The sequence below is a fragment of the Athene cunicularia genome (genome assembly GCF_003259725.1).
Source record: "Athene cunicularia isolate RWA chromosome 2 unlocalized genomic scaffold, athCun1 chr2_part1, whole genome shotgun sequence".
Lineage (NCBI taxonomy): Eukaryota > Metazoa > Chordata > Aves > Strigiformes > Strigidae > Athene > Athene cunicularia.
This window is the reverse complement of record NW_020799095.1, coordinates 132,826,028-132,845,900: the sequence shown is the minus strand read 5'-3', so window position 1 is coordinate 132,845,900 and position 19,873 is coordinate 132,826,028. Positions and strand designations below refer to the sequence as shown.

Sequence of the window (19,873 nt, the reverse complement as noted above, 5' to 3'; positions counted from 1 at the left end):
TTCATGAACAAAAAAATCGGATTTTGGTTTTCCTCTAATTTGTATAGTGTTATTAGTAATAAGATTGTTCTAGTCAATGATGTCTCTTAAAAAATTTATGATCTTACTCATTTAAGGAACTGCTTCTTTAGAAAGAACTTTTTAGTAACTTTAGGTGAGTAGTTCAGAACAGAAAATGGAAGTCTTGTTGATGCATCTGGTAGGAGGAAGGCATGTGCTTACACATTCATGTGCTTTGGCTTCTAGATTTTAGTTATGTATGAATTTTCATAAGACTTTGGTTAGTGCCTTTTTTTCCTATACTTTACAAAGTGTATTACAATCTAGTGACTTAGTATACCCTGGTAGGATGTTTTCCTTCTATGAAATTGTATTTTGAGTATCTCAAGTAAAAAAGTAAAAGCTTCAGTTAGGGATATTGTAGTAAGTGGGTCTGAGACAGATAATGAATAGGTCACATGGAGTAAACAAATCCATATAAGTGTTCCTCTTATCACATAGTTTTAAGTGGAGGCTTTAACCCTCCCCTCCTTTTTTCCAGTACATAGCAACAGAGTCATTTCCAAAGAGAGAATGATTCTAGACTCCTAATTAATGTGCTGTTTTATTCACAGTATTGTTGTATTTACTCCAGTCTGCTCTTCATACTACTAAGCAATTACATTTTTCATTTGCTCTCTTCTAAAGAAGTGCTCTGTGAGAGTGCATAGGGATTTAACTCAAAATGCGTGTCTAAAACATATGGAAATATTTGTAACTGGATTGGGAGAGTACATCTTTCATTTTTTTTCTGCAACTGATAATTTTTTAAAAGTATGGAGACAGAACATTTCTCCTTTCCATGATGTTTTAGATTTTAAAAGAGATGTCTGTTGGTGAGTCTGGAAGATGCATGGTAAAATCATCAGTCACATGTCTCTTGATCCCAGCAGCATTCAGTTGGAAGTACTGACTGGGATGGATTTGGGCAGTTGTGTAATTAGTAGAAACGGCTTCCCTCATCAGAGCGCCTTCCAGTTTTCATGTTTCCTACTTAAAAGTACTGAAAAAGCAACCAGTTCCATGGCTAAAGTTCAGCTAGTGCCTGTGGTTAGAGATATTCATGAAGACCAGAGAGCTGAGATGGCAAGGGAGGGAAAGATTGGGATGTCTTGGGAAGGTATGTTCACGACTAAAGGTGGCAGAGCTGTTCTTCAGTGTGGAAGAGAAACCCAAGCTGTCTGGGAGAGTAGCAATTGTTTAAGAGGCTGTGCAAGTGGAAGGGAGGAAGGGAACTAGCCCTTTAATTTTATGGGGTGTTATGGTGGCCGAGTGAGCATCTAATTAGTCTAGCAGGTAAGTTACCAGCAAGCAAGAAAAGGGGGGTGAGTGCAGGAGGGGTTCAGGAATCACATGAGGTCTCGCTCTCAGGTCTTCCAGGTATTCTCAGGCAGTGGGATGTTACAGAAATATTAGATTGTTGCATTTTACCTGTGCTTTAGAAAATAAGTGGATAAACAGAGATTTTTGAACATTTTGTAATTCAGCATATGGCTTTTGTCAGTGCTTTGAAACATCCCTTTTTGTGACTCTCCTGTGTGTTCCTCTTTCTGGCTGATACTGGCATTTGGCAATTGTGTACTGTTTTAGCAGCTGGATGTGCCTAGGAGCTGTATGTTTCTAGAGTCCGGTTGCTACTGTCCTCCCTGTTGCTGCTGATCCAGCTAACGCTGTTTGCAGTGCCTGTTGCCAAATTGTTGTCTAGTTTGTCTCACTCCAAGCCCTGATTTCAAGTTATCTGTTGTGTCTGTCATCTGTGCACACTGTAACAAAGCTTCAGTGGTATCACAGTTCTCATGTAAACAGCAATCCAACATACGAAAGCTGAGTGATAATGTTGCTAATCTCTTGTTAAATCCACAATACTAGCTTTCTGGTTTTCTTCATCCATTGTGGAAATCTGGGAAAGTACTGCCTGTACTGCCCTTTCACCTTTATGCTGTAGATGAATAAGGGTTGGGAGAAGGGCTATACCTTTATTGTCTTGCCTTGGTGAGGAACACGGTCTGTTTTCCCCACTATCTGTTGGAACCACACAGCCTGTGTGTGGTGCTTCTGAGGTCCATGAGGAGTTTCCTTGGAATAAGAGATCCTGTGTTCTAAATGTGCAGATTAGGAGGAGCTGCAGTGCTGCAAACTGTCCTATGCAATAACATCTCCCAGGGATCTAGTAGTGCTTGAGTGTGAGTTTTTGGAATGAATATCATGACATACTCTACTGTACATCTGTCTTAAAATGTTAATTAAAAACATGGAGGCCAGGAAGATGTATGTGGGAAGCAAGTGAGTAAGTCTACATTTGAATCTCTTTCACCAGTTTTCTGGAACTGTCCCTATTCTGTGGCTTTACAAAGCAGGTGGATCTGAAGTCTGGATACAGCCATTTAGAGTGTTGGACATGAAGGAATTTGGCATAAAATGCAATAGTTTTCAGAAATTATTAATGACCAAAATAAAACTGAAATTTAGGTTTTTAATATGAGATCCTGCTTGCTGACCATACTGCATGTTTAGGCCAATAAAATTCTCAAAGCACCTAATTTGAAATAAGCATGTGCAGTTTCTCAGGTGTGTGTGGTGTTCATGTAGAATGATTGCATCAAACAGGTTTTTTCAAAGAAGTTGAGTTACTCTGATGGGCAGGAGGTTTGAACTAGCTTTAAACTTGTGACTTTTTGAACATAGTTTATAAATTATTGCTATGAACATAAGAATCATGGCATCAGATTCTTTTTAGCAATTCCTTCATGCCTGTACTGAAATCCTTTGTACTTAGATGTATTTTTGAAGTGTCTGAAGATATTTTAATTTCTTTAGACATGTAATCAGAGTTTGTGTTTTGCAGTTTATGGGGTTTCATTGTTCTGGGTCTACTTTTCTCTCTATATCTGGAAATCTGCTATTAAACAGGCAGGATGTGTACTTAAATGGGCGATATACTTCATTATATAAAAGCAGATAAATAGAAATTCGAACATGTAGGCATTATGTCTGACATTGATCATGTACTTGTCACCATGCTATGTCACATTTTTTTCTATTTTAAAATTCAGTGCCACCTTTTATAAAGGGTGTAGGAGCAAGTGCTGAATTTTGTTAGCAGTTTGGCTTTTAATAGAGTGAAATGTCTGCCTGTATGTGTAATTTTTTACCCTTTATTTTACAGCTGAATTACAGAATCACAGAATCATCTAGGTTGGAAAAGACCTTGAAGATCACCTAGTCCAACCATTAACCTAACATTGACAGTTCTCAACTACACCATATCCCTAAGCACTATGTCAACCCTATTAGTACATTGAAACCTAATTTACCCATTTTCCCCTTCAAGCCACGTTTCTTAGAAAGGAAACCGATAGCTATTTGAGCCTTAGAACCTTTCTGTAGCAGTACAGTGAAGCACCCCTGTTGTACATGGTCATGATTATTATTTAAATAAAATATTACCAAGTACTGTATTCTTCATTTAAACTTCTCAAGAGATAGGATTTACGTATTTGTGTAGGCCAGACTAGGAATTTCTGTCGTTAATCCACAACTTTGTTTCCTAAGCTGACTTAACTTTCTGTGTGCTTAAATTTGTCTCCTGTTAGTTTTGTTGACTGTTGCCTTAGCCCTTCCTTAGTAAAGTTAGTCATTTACTTAATCCATAATTCTATGTTGGTGGAAGTTGAGAAAATCAAGGTAAATCTTTGGTTTTCCAGTGTGCATGTGATTTTGTATAAGTAGTACTAAGTGCTGTGGTTGCTTTGAATATGTATATAGATATACAAATATGTATATACGAATTTGGAATTTTAATCCACACTCAACCTTGATTTTGCTGTGCTTGGTTGTGATGTTTAAATTTTACTGCTGGCATCAATAAGATCAAAGTCAAACCAGAATGAACTGCTTTTAAAAAAAGTGGTAAAATTATTACCTGCAGTTCTGTAATTGTAATCAATGAATTTATCTTTAGAATTTAGGAACTTTCAGTGGTGTGTTTATTAATTCCGAATTGTCTTTATAAAAAGCTGCATTTGAAAGTTTTACCCACCCAGGATTATTGTAGGACATTTATCTCTGTTGTAGGGGGTCCACATTAGAAACCTATACAGTTCGTTTTGCTTTGAGAGGACAAAGGCCAACAAGAATACCATCTGTACCATCCCTTTTAGCGAGAGCAAGCCCAACAATTACCTTCTGGGGACTGAACTGGCTAAAACATTTCAAGAGTGAATACACAGGTCTCTTGAGAAATCAAGTTGTCTTGTGCCCCAACACTGGTAATGACTGCATCCATGTGAAAGTTGCCTTGTAATGTCAGTGCTTAGTCTCTGAGTACTTCTGCAGACAATTCAGAAATGAAAATCAAGTAAATAGTCAAGTGGATAACAATCAGTGGTGAAGTATAAACAGTGTAAGAATTTGCAAGTATTCTGTTTTCACAGTATCTACTTTATCACAAATAAGCCTCGCTCTTCAGTTTTGCAATCTATATCAACTTGAAAGTATTTCTTAATTTTGGAAAGTGGTATATGTTTATACTATCAATGAAAGGTTAGGAATGGAAAGTTCAGATACCATGAAATATTCCAGACTTCTTTTATACTTCTTTCCCAGAACTGTACCTCTTGTAGTGATATCCTCTTCCTTTTCGAACAGCCAACACATAGTGAAACCAATGCCCTTAAACTGGGGCTTATTATTATTCATTAGGCAGAGTTGTGAGTAAGGAATTGTAAGGGATGTAATCTGCTTTCGTCAATGCACAAGTGTAACAGTGCTTTTCATGTAAATTGGAACAAAGTTACATCCAAAAGAATACAAATGCCTGTCAAGTTTGGTAAGTGGTATTGACATAAAAACTAGTATCTTTTTCACATAGCTATTTTTCCAAAGCATTCTTAATCCTTTTTTTCAAAAAATAATTTAATTTCATTCATACACAGGTTGAATCTGAGCGTCCCAACAAATAGCTGCTGTTTAAGTTTCTTTCCCCTAGTTGGCTGTTACTTCATATGTGTCACCTCTTTGTAAAAGAACACCTGTGTATCAAGCAGTGACTTGCTGGTACTGAGCTTTCTTCTTAAAAACAGGCTTATACCAAAAGAATACTATTAACCTAACTTTCATCTGAATTTACTGTGCTTTACTGATGTGACGTGCTTGGAAACAAACCTTCAATTAATATTTTTCTTTTAAAATATTCTTTGTGTAGTTGCCTGAAATCTCTTTTATTATCTGAGGTTTAAGCATTAAGATAGACTAATAACCCCTCACACAGACAGTATTCCTGTAAAGTATTGGTGTTGGCACAGTAGAAGCAGAAGCACAGAAAATAAACAGCTGTTCCATGGTTGTGCATGAATAGAGTTTGTTAGTCCACATTTCTGGTCCTGTGCTGATTTTGTGTGTGAGTTTGAAGTGGGGAGCATTGGTTTGGCTTAACTTAAGGCAGAGTCAGTGTGGGAAAAGGCAGGCTTATTAAAGGGATGAGAGGCAACAGGAATGTGACTTACTGATCTGAACTGCTCTTCAGATAAATCTCAGTTCTCAGTGTAGGCAGACTAGTCTGTCCCTCAGATGGAAGATAAAGGATGAAAAGTGGTCCTGAAGTATTTCAGTGCAAACAGCAGCCTTTTGGGAAAGATGCAGTTTCTGAGTTTTCATTGTGGAACTGGATATAGAGTAGTTTGAGAGCAGTGTGTCCAACTTTATTTAAAACTCTTACCTCCTATCCTTGTCTGTTTCTACAAATGTGACTACCAACTAATTTCTCTCATTCCCCAAATGCCAATCCTTTTCTGCTCTTAAGAAATGGTCCACATATTTCAGTTGTTGTTTAAATGAATAAGTGAAACCTGCTTTAAAATGTTTAGTGATGATCTGCTGCTGCCACTTAGAGAGCTCCTTCAGGCCAGCTACCTTTTATTGGCAGCAGACAGGTAGAACATTTTTTTATCATGGATTATTGTATTCTGTGTGGAATCTCTTACATTTAGTAACAAGAACTGTTACAAGGAAACCTTTACATTGGAACACAAGTAGAAATGTATATTTTTTTCTTAAAATACTTACTAACCGGATTTTTGGGACTGTTACTCTTCTACCAAACATAATAGAAATAGTCCAAAGTATTTGGAAGTTGTGGGGAATGTACAGATGTGCACAACTGCTCGTAGGCTGTGTAATCCATGGGTAATAAGGCTCAAGTTGATATTCAGATCGCCAGATAACAGTGAATATGCACAAACTAAACAGCTGAAGTGTGTTTTGGAGTATCAGGTTGTGGACTGGGTGGGCAGTATTTATGTAACTTGACCTTCAGTCATCTGGCGTTTATCTGAATGATTCTTGGCAGGGATTTCCTCAGAGGAAGAGTTGAAATATGTTTTGATATAGTATCCTATACATTTAATAAGATTTTTTTAGGAAGCTGGAGTGCAGAAAAAAAAAAAAAGTTGTCAAAACTGTTCTCAGGAAGGAAGTTAATGACTCATGTAAACATGTGTAGTGAGAATTTTTTTTGGTCAAGAAAGGAATAGATGAGAAGAGCTGGAAGAGCTTGTGTCAAGGCAAAAGCAGAGATAAGGTGTACTAGGAGTAGGAATAGCATACTGGAAGGTAATTATAAATATGAATGTCAGGGTAAATGGTGATAAGGATTTTGGAAATACCTGTTAGATCACATTCTCTCCTCCAAGGTGTTAATTCCTGTTGTTATGTGTAAGCCTCCCTTCCTATTTGTGCTTTTGTCATAGGAGCTCTGTCCTAGAGTAACGTCTGTGTGTGTATGTATTCACTCGTGGCTACCTGCTTTTCCCTCCCTGGAGAAGCTGGTGCTTTGGTAAGGTTTTTCAGTGTACTGATGTGTGAGGCTCGCTCTGCTTTCTTGGTGAACGTCCCAGGACCTGGAGGGGCTGGGGAGCATGTACCTGTGTGAATGCCCTTTCCTAGTTTTGCTGGTGGGATGAGCATGTGGGTAAGCCTGAGAACAGGGGTACTGGAAATCGGCAGCCTCATGCCAGCCCTATTGAAGCTGAGAGGGGTGGTACAGTCCCAAGTATGACTGTGTGAAAGGAGGCAGCTTACATCTTGGTTATTCATCTCTCTGGGGCTTTTTCATTAAGATGGTAACATTAGGTGGAAGTGAATGGGACAATTCACACCTCTCTAAATATGCCTATTTCAGCTATCTATATTCTTGGAAATCTATTTGCTCTTTTGAATGCTGTGAACTTGCACCTAAAACATGAAGGTTCAGAGTGCAGTGAGACACCAAATCTGAGTTAATTTGACCCCGAGATAAACATGCATGATGAATTTTAAAGACATTCCCAATTTCTTGCAAAGTGCTGGGATTGAAATGATTCTGCTGTGCTGAGGTACCTGTATGTGGTTGACAGAGGGTCAGAGTGGGAATAAGTGTCCATGGAAAGCAGGATATAGTTCAAATTCTGTGTTAGAAAAAAAAGAGTGAGATAAAGCTGAAGGATGCAGGACTTACTTTGCATGCTTACAGCTACTGTAATGTAATAAAACCTGGGATTTTGACCTGTACAATGTGAGACTCTTAACAGCTCTACTGAGAGTAGGCACAGAAAGTGCATTTAGGGTCATATAAACAGCCTTTATTGTACACTATGGCATCTACAAGTCATTGTGATTTCTTAATTACTGTGACAAATACTCCCCTTGCAAAAAGCCAAAACCAGAATCCATATAGTAAATTAGTGGTGTGTCTACCTTAACACATTAAAATTTTCCAGTGGTAATTTGTGTGTCTCAGGGATGTAGTTTGACAGCAGGGAAATGATACACTTAAGTGTTTTGAAACAAACTTTGTTCTGCCCTCCTTGACTAATGTTATGTACACTATGGCTGTCCTGAAAGCATGCTGTACTCTGCTGAATTGCAGCTGTCTAAACTGGGTGTCAAGTGAAATGCTTGTTCAACTCTACAGAAAGGATTTGTTTGCTTCATTTTGCAATTGTAGAGTGTCAGTACTATCCAACACCCTTGTTTCTAGTTCCTGATAGTAGAAGATTGTGGGATTTTTTTGTCTTTTCTGACTACTGGAAATCACCATGGCAAGAGGCTCCAGTAACCTCCAGTACTGTGCAGTGTGAAGAGAAGTATTCTGGCTGTTTGATGTGCACTTACTGCATATAAAGGTGGCAGTGTTAACTGTCTTTATATTGCAATTACTGTTTGACAATGTTTTCACATAATCTCTCCTCTCTCTATAGCTACCTCCAGCACAATTAATGTAATTGACTTGTCTGAATGCTTCCTGAAGTTTCCACTTTGGAAAAGGGACAAGCCTTTACCTTCTGTGTTCAGAATTTTGAACTTTGTTCTGAGTGATTTGGGGGAGAGAGGGAAGGTGAGGCATGATGAGTTCTTAGCACAGCTGTTAAGTCAAAAGTTCTGTATCACTTGGTTTTACTATCCTGTTGATCTGAAGTGGTTCTTCAGTACTAACAGTTTTATCACTTCTTAACAGTACTCAGGTTTAGCCATTCTTTCCTTTGTGCTTCCTACCACCTAGGTAGATCTGTCCATGAGAAACACAACGCCATTATATTTGATTTCTTCTAACCCTCTTGACTCTGCTGTGGTTCCTATTAAGCACTGCCATTTGATTGTTTTGGCACCTGGTGTACTGGGATTTCCAATTGTTCTATGTATTGTACTTTTTTATTGTCCTGTCCTTCACCTGATAGAAATGTAAGATACACAGTTTTCAAAAAGCAGTGAGCTCTGTGGAGCAACAGTTGTTTTTCTTGTTTGTACAGTTCTTGACACAAAGCTATAATCATGATAAAAGCTTATTTGTGCTGTTACGAAAAAATGCAGTAGTACGTTAGTGTTTTACAGACATCTTGAGCCAAGTAAAGAAGACTCTAAACTTTTTGCAAATTTCTTTTTAAGACACTGCATAGTGTTTGAAATAAAAAGTGTTAAACTCTTTTTTACAGGTGTACTCCTGCTAACGTGCAAGGTACAGCACCACCATCAGACTTGCAGGACAAAATAACATGGAAGGGAAGGTGGGGGGGAATCCACTTTCCAAACAGAGGGAAAGAAATACCAGTTTGGGTGTTACGAGATTTATATCTGTTTGTCTATTGTTTTTTAATTATATAAATACATGGATATTTTAAAATAAAGTCTAGACTAGTCCACGGGACTTTCTGAAGTTTCCTGGTTTAGAATCAATAACGTGAATCAATGAAGTAGCTGTAGCAGAGTTTTCTCGCAGTATACACAGGTCTAGCATAAAACACGAGAGAGAAGATAAGTTTTCCTGGATTATAAATTTTACTGAATATTTCCCATATTTGTTTCCTTTGCTGAAACTAATTTGTTTGAACAAAATAACATAAAAGTAGCAAGGCCGTCATACACAGAATTCTTACATGGGTTCTGAGCATACTCATGCGAGTATGTGTGCACGCATGTTTGTACCAGGAGTATGCCTTGGGTATTTTAAGATCTGATTCTTAAAGACGTTACTAATCTGAGTAAAATCAATTTCATATCTTGTAGGCAATCTGTCTTCTATTAATGTCTGCCTTTTTTGAATAGCAGCAATTTGCGGTGCATTTTGAGGAATGCAGTATGTTATGACTGACAAGTTATAGCAAGTTAATCTCTTACGCTTCCTAAGTCATGAGGATATTTAATAAACAGCATAGTTTAGGTAAGTCTAGGAAATTAGTGTAACTAATTAATAGCCTTTGCTATTGTAGTGATTGAAATTTTGAAGCTGACAAGTGACAGTAGGGAAGGAGCTATGTGGATTGAATGTCATTTTATCGTGAGAACGGAAGCATCTACGTGTTGTGGTTCCCTAGTAACTCAGTGACATCTCTACTTCTGTCTGCTATAACTAGGCCAGATCAAATTATTCATAATAAATAATGAAATTAATTTTGCATGTAGGTGTTTGCATGAGATTAACAAAAAGCATTGTTTTACAGATGTTAAAGGCACAGGCAAGAAGGCCTTAGGAGCTCATCTATTCTTTGTGCTTTTTGCTGTGTTGCCGTCTGTAGGAATGATGGTATGCTGAGTTATGCTGTGCAAGTTTACTTCTACACTTTAATTACTTCAGTGAAGCATTACTAAAGGACAGAGATTCTGTTCTGTATTAGTGGAAGATAGCTGGGCAGACTGCATGACATTTAGTGTAAGTTCAGTTTCAGTCTGAATAGGTGCTGGGAGGGTCTAAAAACTTCCTTTTCCAGACTTTGCATAAACAAGTCCACACAAGCATTTGCAAGGTCTGTGGTTTCTGTGAACATTTTTTTTGTCAGTTAAAGAAAACAAGCTTTCTTGGGAACTCAGCACAGCTTTTTAATTCTATCGGAAAGAAACTAAAACTCATTGAAGAGTATAAAAGGTTGTCAAAATCAAAGTCATATTTCTAGTAATAAGTAGCAAGAAGTAAAGAAGACAGAAGACACAGTTTTATCTTTCAAATGAGGGTATTTTTCCTACATGCAATAAACATGCTGTGCTTTTATGATTTTTTTTTACTTAATGTATGTGCAAAAAGTGCATGTAAATATACTGCTGCTTCACCACCCGTTCCAGAGAATGGCTTGCATTCCACTGAGTTGTCATTATGGTGAATGCATCTGGGATGCTTTGCAGTTAATTCTAATTTATTATTGTTACCTTCATAAAGGCAGATTTGAAACTCAGCAAGTATATACTCTCGACTCCAGTATTCCTTGGTTTGCTCAGGCCAGTGTTCCCAGAAATAATCTAGCAAATCTGGAAATTATGGTTAGATTTCTTAATCCCCAATTTTTGCTTCAGCCAGAAGCATGAAATTTCTTCCTTGATTTCTGCCTGAATGAACCTTTCTGTTGAAAAAGAAATAGATTTTGTAATTATATTTATGGATCCAACAAGCTTTCTGAATTTTGAAACTACTATTCTCTGGGTATATCTTAGGCAATTATTTTAAATTTTTTTTTTCTTTCTAACATGACTAGTGTTTTTCTTTTCTGAGTTGTTGGTCACATGAGATTGTAGGCTCCATAATAAAGATGCATCAGTGGAGCTGTGTTTTCCTTCTTTTCAAAAATCCTCGTGATTCTCCCCCACCCCCCAATATCAAGTACTCCTACACTATTAAGTCTTTTTTGGAAAAAAATAAGTTCCAAGTCTGAGTCATGCTGTCATCTGGAACCAGAAGCTAGGATGTTTTGAGGGTTCGTGGTAGGGATTCATGGGGTAATAGCAGATATTTTCATTTCTGCAACCTTATAATAGATTTATGATGGCTGCAGTCATTAGTTTATGAATAATGATTTCATGTCTTCTGTTGACACTTTTCAAGATGGAATGGAATCAGATCATTTGAAGAAAACAGGATAACCAGCAGTATTATATTTTAAGAATATATGTCCTGAAGCCCTACTGCTTCTGACTTCTGATACAGGCCTGAAATCTTCTGGCTGACTGTAGGTATTTGGGTTTTAGTGTTGAGGTTGGGGTTTTTTTTTGCTAGATATAATATACAAGCTGTATGTAGACTGTTGCCTGCTGCCATTTGTTCCTGTAGTTACAAGGAATTAAGATGAGAAATCAATCTAAACCTGCATGGAGCAAAACCAAAACCAGCAGTTTTTTTACTGCAACAGTGATTTAAAGAAACTGTAGTAGATAAAAGTATGAAGCATGTAAAGAATATGAATCAAATCTGAAATGCTCTTCCCCCTACTGTATAAGCGCTGTGCAGCCCACACATCGAAATTTTCCCCTAGTCTAGCACTTCTCAATGTGAAATACTTTTAGTATCTGCAGTGGAATTTCAGAAGAATAGTTACATCAGTTAAACATGTATAAAGGCTCTGAACAGTCCTTTGTTAAAATAATTGAGTTTTATTATTTTAAACATAGCTTTTTAAATGAGGTGGAAACTTCGGCTTTCTCTAGGTTTGTAAGTAATATGGCAGTGGAATGTTTTCAAATAGGAGGGCAAATTGTTAGGTTCACATTCATGGTAGGGTTTAATCTCTTAAGAATCACCACCTAAGTCTTACAAAGGAAATTAGTTCATTTAAGGATGGGTAGACAGTATAGTCTCTCTTGCTTTTATTTTTCCCACCTTAATTTCTGGTCTACTCCCTTTTCCTCTTATTTCCTTTTTTTTTTTTTAAAGTTACTTGACATTTATCTGTAATTTAGACTGTATTTACTGTTTGAACTGTTTAATTGGTTTTAGTAATCTGTTTGGGGTTTTTTTCCTACCCTCTGTCTGATCTGAAATGCTGTGCTAGATTACCACCTGAGAACACATATGATTTGCAGGCAGTGGTCAGTCAAGTAACTCCTTTATACCTGGCTGGGTAGAAGCATAGGGTTTGACATGAATAGAAGTACTTATGTGCTTAAAATCAGGAATCTTGTTGAAGCTGAGCCAGTGTCTCTGCTAGATTTCCAATTTCCACTGCTTGCTGCCAAGTATATTAGCGCTGTCTATAAATAGTTTGTGGAATTTTTGAGTGAGAATATAAAAAAAAAAAACAGTCAGGTTCCTTTCTGTCCCCACCTTTTCAAACTACAACTGAGAAGCCTTAACTATTTTGCTGAAACTTTCACACAAAAATTCTTTTCTTAAGTCACATTAGTTATGAATTTAAAATTTTGTATTTTAATGACAATATACTCCAATTAAAAATTGTCTTGTGGGATTTACGGGTGTGACCAAATTTGTGGGTGTTTTTTTCCACCTTCAGCATTAAATCAGAGTTGCTATAGTTACTACTGTAGCTTCTGTTTTGCAACCTAGGATAAAAGAACCTAGGGTTATCTTGGTAATTTGGTGTGCAAAGATCTCTTTCAAAAGTGTTTCTTGTTCTCTCTCTTGTGAGAGTCTTTCTTGCTGGTACACTCAGAAGAAAGGTTTGTGCCCCCTTAAAACAGCCAAGTACAGAACTGCTGGTTGCTTTGTATGTTTGGCAACAAGGGAGAGCTGTCTCTTAGAGAAGGAAGAGTGGACAGTGGCTGAGCAGCCACACCTGTAGAGTTCACACACAAGAGCTCACATTGTAGATCGCAGCATTTTCCAGATGTTTACATGATGTATCTCAAGTGGTGCTGGAGGCTCTGTTTCAATATTCTGGCAGCATCTATGTCAAATTTACATAATGCTGACACATTGTTATGATTTATATGAAATTTTGTAAATTTTATTCTGTGTGTTGCAACAGCATTCACAATTGGTGTAATATTAGTGAATAATATATGTGGTGCTTAATGAATCCAGGAAGAGAACTTGTGTTGCTCACGCTAAATGACTGTGGAGATTCTGCAGTTTATACTTGAAGTTGTGGTAGAGCCTCCCTGGCAGGACTGGAACTGCAGTGAGCAGAGAGCACACTTGGGATGTTGAGTAGCTGGAGATGTGTCTGCCTTGCCATGTCCCACAGCAGACTTGCAGAGCAAAACAAGTTACGCTGAAGATCTAACATTTGCTCTGTATGCTTTTCTGAAAGGTTTTCCTTCGACTAGCTCTAGTGTGGTCCAGAGGACTGAGTACCAGTGGGAGCATGTCATCTAAAAGGAATCCAGTTTGATGGTTCCAAGGCCACAGTGTAATGTGAACCAAAGTACAGGAAGTTTAGGCTCTGTGCAGTGAACGTAGATTTGGAAACTGCGTGGCTGTGTTTTATCCATCAAGAGATGAATAAAGACCTGTTTTTCAAAAGTACCATGCAGCTACATTCATTTAAAATCAGTCCCTCTGTGAGGAGGGAAGAACAGTGTAAGAATTGAGGGGGTGATACAAAAATGCAGTGTTGGACAACAGGTTTTAAGTACACAGTGCAGATTTTCAGCAGCACCATACTCATTGTTTTATGCCCAAGAAATAATTTTCTAAGTACAAAATGGTAGAGATTAGTTGTTGTAAAAAGTAAAAATAAAAATTAAAACCTACGTAAAACAGTTCCATTGCAGAATTGATTCTATATTTCTTGTCTTAGTTTTCTAAATAATACTACATCACAGTTGGTCTGAAATAAAAATAGTACTATATAAAATAACAGCATTGAATATTATGTAAACAAATTCTGTGCTTTATCTTTTTTTACAGTGAAAGTTTATGTGTTTATTTCCTCCTTTTGTATCATAAACACATTTAAATAAGCCACTATTTCAGTATAGTTTCATCTGTTAGTCATTTTTATTCTTTCCTTAATTAAAGAAATTAATTGTGCCGTTGTAGTATTTGAGTATACAACATTTTTTCATTTCACATGAACATTTGCTTTCACTGTTTGAAATTTTACATATATTTACTATATCTTCTTTGTAGCAGATGTTCTTCTGTTACAGGGATTTGCAATAAATCTTGTCACTCTGTTGCTCAGTTTACCTTTAGTAGATAATTCTGAATCATGTGTGCACAGCAATAAGGCTTTTTCTAAATGTTTGTCTATTGCATGTTTCATTTTATATTAAAAGAAATGGTTATTTAATCCTTCCCTTACCTGAAGGATAACTTACATCTTGCTGCACAGCTTAATGCTATTTTACAATGGCCTCCTGAAATTCCTTTGACTCCAGTATTTAACCCTGAGGAAATATAGAAAAGAATTGCAGATAACTAGTTAACACCAAACTGTTGATTTAAAAATAAAGAATATCAAATTTGTCAATAACTCTTGCAAAGATTCTTCAGCTAAACTAGAAAGTATTGATCAGTTAATGCCTAAAGTCAATACTGTCCCTTCTCATGATGCCTTTTTAATTGCCTTTTGTCATTAAATATAGGAACTTATGCAAAAGCATATGTTGACCTTTGTCAAGGAAGTAAGCAGCAGTTGGGTGTAGGACAGATACTTCTGGTCAAAGATGCAGTGCACTATATAAAAAAACCAACAATAAAGATACAGAAATATGAGATGATTGCGGATCATGAATCCTCTCTTGAGTAGTTAATCCAAATACGTATTGGTGCACAAACATGTTAATTTGATTTCATGCATATCTCTAGTCGGAAGGCAGTGATTGCAAACAAAGCCATCAGAAGGCAGGAAGTAATAAATGGTCTCACTTGTAAAGACTGTGGCTGGTTTCTGTAGGAATCTGGGAATGACACTGCTGCTTCACTTTGTCATTGAATATAGAGAGGTAACAAGCATTGGCTGGCTTCAGTGGACTTTGTACTCTGAGCTCTGCCACACCTTAATTTGAAGCATTTCCTGTAGCAATAATACTGTTTATTTCATGAACTGTTCTGGGAGGGGAAGTTTCAAATGCTTAGACTACTTTTTTTTTTTTTTTCTTTTCTGTGTGCTCCACTTACAGTTACTTGTCATGTAATGTTGAGGTTGCACATGAGCTCTGTTCCTGCCTTCTAAGGAAGGCAAAGTCTGAATTGCTGTAGTAGCAGCGGTGGTAGGAGAATACGTTCAGCACAGACAGAAGAGAGTACAGGAGGAAACCATATTCTCAGAGACTTTTCCAGGCTATAAAGGATGAAAAAACAAGTCTAGTCCCTCTCGTACCCTCATGTTCATTTGCAATTGTAGAAAGTGGTGGTTTTTTTCTCAGTTGCATGATTTCAATTTACTGTGTAGTGTTCCTCTGCAGTACAGGAGAGTTTGGCAGCAGTATGGCCATCCTATGGATATGTAGCTCTTTCCTGTTGTACAGCATTAAATCCCTGCAGCTAATGCATTTCATTCTAAATGCACAATAGTTTAAAAAATACAGGTGCAAAAGTGTTCAGGAGGTGAGGAAGTTGTAAATGAGCCAAAAGACTGAGGAAGATCCTACGTAATTTTTTTGGCTCACTAACTGCATGTGACCCACATGTAAATAATTCAATATGGTATTTTGGGTTACATACTGAACAAATGTTTTTATCATAGAATGGTTTGAGTTGGAAGGGATGTTTCAAGATCATCTAGTTTATCTGGAGGAGGGTGGTAGTACTTGTTTTTCTCTTGGTCTCCCACATGCCCTGCTCTGAGCTGTTACATCTTAACCTTAGATTAACTGTAGTCAGGGTGGGTAGGCAGTTAGCCTTTGCACCGTTCTCCCACAGACTTGGCAGATGAGTGTGACTGTGGATGAGCCTGACATGGCCTCTTCAGGTGGAGCTTGTTTCTGCCCCACTGTTCTTAGGTATTTGCAGGAAGTGTGGGTGGGACTGTCGACTGTCACAAAATGTGGTAGCAAAAGGGGTCGTTTCCAAGAAGCGTGCTGAAATATTAGACACATCCTGGGTGTTTCCAGCTCCCAGATCTCTAAATCAAGAAGGATGTTGCTGGGTTTGGACTAGGGCATCATAGGACCGTTGCTAAGTGGCTTTTTACTGCGGTGATACGTAAGGTTGTTCATGGAAGTATATTGTGAGATTCTTATTTTGATGGCATCACCCACACTTAGTTACAAGCAAAATTTGGTGAAGATTAATGCAAGGTAATCCCAGGTGATAAGAGGCAGTGTAAACAAGTTAAACTACCCTTTGTAAGGTATAAAGTGGACAGAAATTTTGGGAGTAGGATGAAGAAAGCAAGTTTGGTCATGAAGTACGTACATTGTTTAACGTAAAGCAAGTTAAACATGTACCATGTAAAGGGTGTTTGGAACCACATTATGTACAGGAAGTGTTGTTGATCTCATATCCCTAATAATTGTGGTTCAAGGGAACATACTCTGTCCAGTGTGCTTATGTAGCATTCATTAGGTACCACAGTACCTTTTAACTCAAGGCAGTTTAAAAAAAGCTCTCTCTGTAGCCATTCAGCTACAGCAGTTCCTCAGTTTATACCATTCTGTTTATTTAGGGGGGGTTGTAATTTAACTGTTAAAGCTAGTAGCAGATTAATCTTGATATTGAAGAATTGAGCTTCATTGGAGATATATGCGCATGAATTTTTTTGTGGACAGTAACTACTTGGTATAACAGCAAAAATAAAAGTAAATGTGGGGTTTGCCACTATGGATTTTTGTTTTGTTGCATTTTCATTTCTCATTGAAACAGTCAAGTTAATTTCTCTGTGAAACACAATCTGGATTTAACTAGTCCCAAGATACGTGATGTTCTTCCAAACTGAAGTTATAAAATCCAGTTTTACAATCACAGTGTAAAGAGTTGCATGTACCAAATTTTTGGGGTGCACTTTTACAATATTCATCACTGTGCATTTGTATTACTAGTCTTAGTCAAATGGAAATTAAAATGCAACTTTAGAAGTCATTTGCTATCTTGACTATATCACTGTTTAGATAAACTACTTCTTTGCCTGAAATCTCCAAGTTCTTATGTTTGGAATACAGAATCTTGTTTTAGTGTTTTGGCTAAGGAGGAGACTTAATTATTGGGGCGGGAGGTTGGGGTGTCTGTTTTGCTATGCCATTTGAAAACTCTAAATTTGGGTAAAACTTAAAAGCAGCAGCTCATTTCAGGACTGTAGGCTTAGTTTTATGCTCTGAATTTATATGCAGATAAACCCTTGATTACGATACTGATTCTATTTTGAGAGTGAGCTGTGCTGTGTAGGCTGTAGGGAAGGAGCGATGTAGGGGGGTAAACACCCTAAAATCAACGCTCCTGTGTTGAGGTTAGCCTAGATGTTAGTCTGAGCATCACTGCTACTGTCTGGGTTTCAAATATATAGAATTTGGCAGCTATTTTTTCCAAGCATGTCATGTTTTTCAAGTGTGAAAGCACTGGTTTTTCTCCACACTTCTCTTAAGCTTTTCCTCTGCAGTTTGGTTAGAGTGTTTGCTGCTGTGACATTTTCCTTGTTGCCAGCCCCACTCCCTGGCCTGTGATGAAACCCAAAAGATGCTAGTGAGTCAAATACCTTCCAAGTTATAGTTTTATCTTCCACATCGTTTTGTTCTCCTCTCCAGACTCCTTATAGGAGTGTAGGACTCATGGCTCTTGGAGCAAGATGTTCGGAAGTGATGTTGTGAGGGTGTTGGTTTTTTGGGGGGTGGTGGTGGTGTACTGTTTAATGTAGTTTCATGTAGACTGATAGGGACGAATGCCCCAGCTGCTAAAAAACTTGAAGTCAAGCCTAGTGTTGTCTTGCCTGCTTCTGTGGTGAGTCAGCTGTGAGACTCAAATCAAAAGGAATTAATTCAAATGTTAATGGAACTACCTGTTGTCTCTGCCTGCTCCTAAGACAAGACAACATCTCAGCCTGGGGGATTTGCGTGGGGTATAAAACAACAAAGGCCAAAGGGACTAGCTTTGTGCTCTAAAAATAAAACAAAATTTCATGGATGAGTCTATCAGAATCACTGACCAACTTTGAATGTAACCATACCTTGAACATTTGATTTTTAAAGTTATTCAAGACAGAAAGGGACCTCAGAAATTGGAGATTGGTCCATACTGTAAACACACTCAGTAACCAATTGGCTGATTTTTTTCATTGCAGTCAAGGAACCTTTAGAGGTATTACCAGCAGTGGTGGCAACCAACTCATGTGCACTTAAATAGAAAGCCATTAGAAGTACTTCCTATACTTTTTGTTTAACCTATAGATTACCAGTAGTTTAATGTATCTTGTGTCTTGCTTACTGAAGATACTGTTGTGATTTGGTGGTTGTTTTTTTTTTGTTTGTTTGTTTTTGGGTTGTTTTTTTTTTTTTTTGTAGAAAAAGCATAGGAAATACTTGTTTTTATCTTGAGCCTTGTCCATTTGAATTTAACTTAGAGGTGGTTGCTGACTATATCTTAAGCTGCAGGACTAAAATTGACATACATTTCTGTTTAATATCATTTAAAACAAATGGTCCATTTGTCAAAAGTATTTATGAAAAGATATGAAGGAGATATGTATAATCTTGGTTACACAAATGATTTTTTTGTTTAAGAAGTCACAAAAAAAAAGTGATGGAAGATGTCAGTTTTTGAATAACAACCTTGGTTTCTTGAAGGCAGAATGAATTCATGAAGGAGTTTCTTGGTGTTTGTCTGCCAGTGTTGTCACACATACTTAAAACAGCTCCTGTAACTGATGTGGACAAACTTTGTGTCAAGTTTTGTTTAGGTGGCATCTGTTTCAGTTTAAAATGTCAGGTTCAAGTGGGAATGCATAGTAAATATTTCTTTAAAGCATCAAGAAATATGAAATCATGCTGGTGATCTAAGAAAATTTTTTTATGTACTTACACTATGCTGTATTAAATAGACTAACAGGAATTTCAAAGATAATTGTGTTCCCATATCTTAATTGAAATTACGGATTTGTTTTCTGATATATTGTTATTCTAGTGGGGTCAGTTTATATGGAACCATGTGACATAGTTGTTGAGAACATATAAGGATCACTGCCTAAAAATTTCATAAAGGTGTCAGCAGTTAGTAACACTTAAATGGCATCTAAGCACACTATTTCAGTGACATCGTTTCCAATAAAAAAGGAATTAATAGTCTGAGAGGTTTCTAAGGTTCATCTTTTATGTAATGAAGGATTATTGGGAAGGAAATAATTTTTAAAAACACACCTTCTTTTGATACTATAGTACTTGGATCTGAGTTGAGGCTTCATTATCATACATAAGTCCTTCTGACTAATAAATGAAGTTTGACAATAAATGTGACATAGTTTTATGTCAAGAGCTTAACTGTTAGATCATAAAGCATATTTAGATGGAAAATATTAAAGTGTTCTGGTTTTGAATATTGACTTAAGTTTTCTTAAGTTAATGCATTAATTCTAAGTCAAGGTATATACAATTTGGATGGAGTTCCCATTTTAGTACACTTTTATTGATTTATAGTTTTTGTCAATTTTTTATATATACATTGCTTTTCTTTGTATCACTTCAGTGTTATGTCAGTACTGTCATGTTTTGT

The 19,873-nt window shown here is 37.1% G+C and overlaps 1 protein-coding gene across 1 annotated transcript in view; it reads left to right on the top strand.

Annotated features, from left to right (window-relative positions):
* Positions 1 to 1,062: 1,062 nt before the first annotated feature.
* The window catches only part of LRP12 (LDL receptor related protein 12), a 41,958-nt gene continuing 23,147 nt past the window's right edge, over positions 1,063 to 19,873 (top strand). Inside the window, exon 1 of the mRNA XM_026841507.1 lies at positions 1,063 to 1,159. Coding sequence (XP_026697308.1) covers positions 1,063 to 1,159 — 97 coding nt within the window. The remainder of the gene's footprint in view (positions 1,160 to 19,873) is intronic.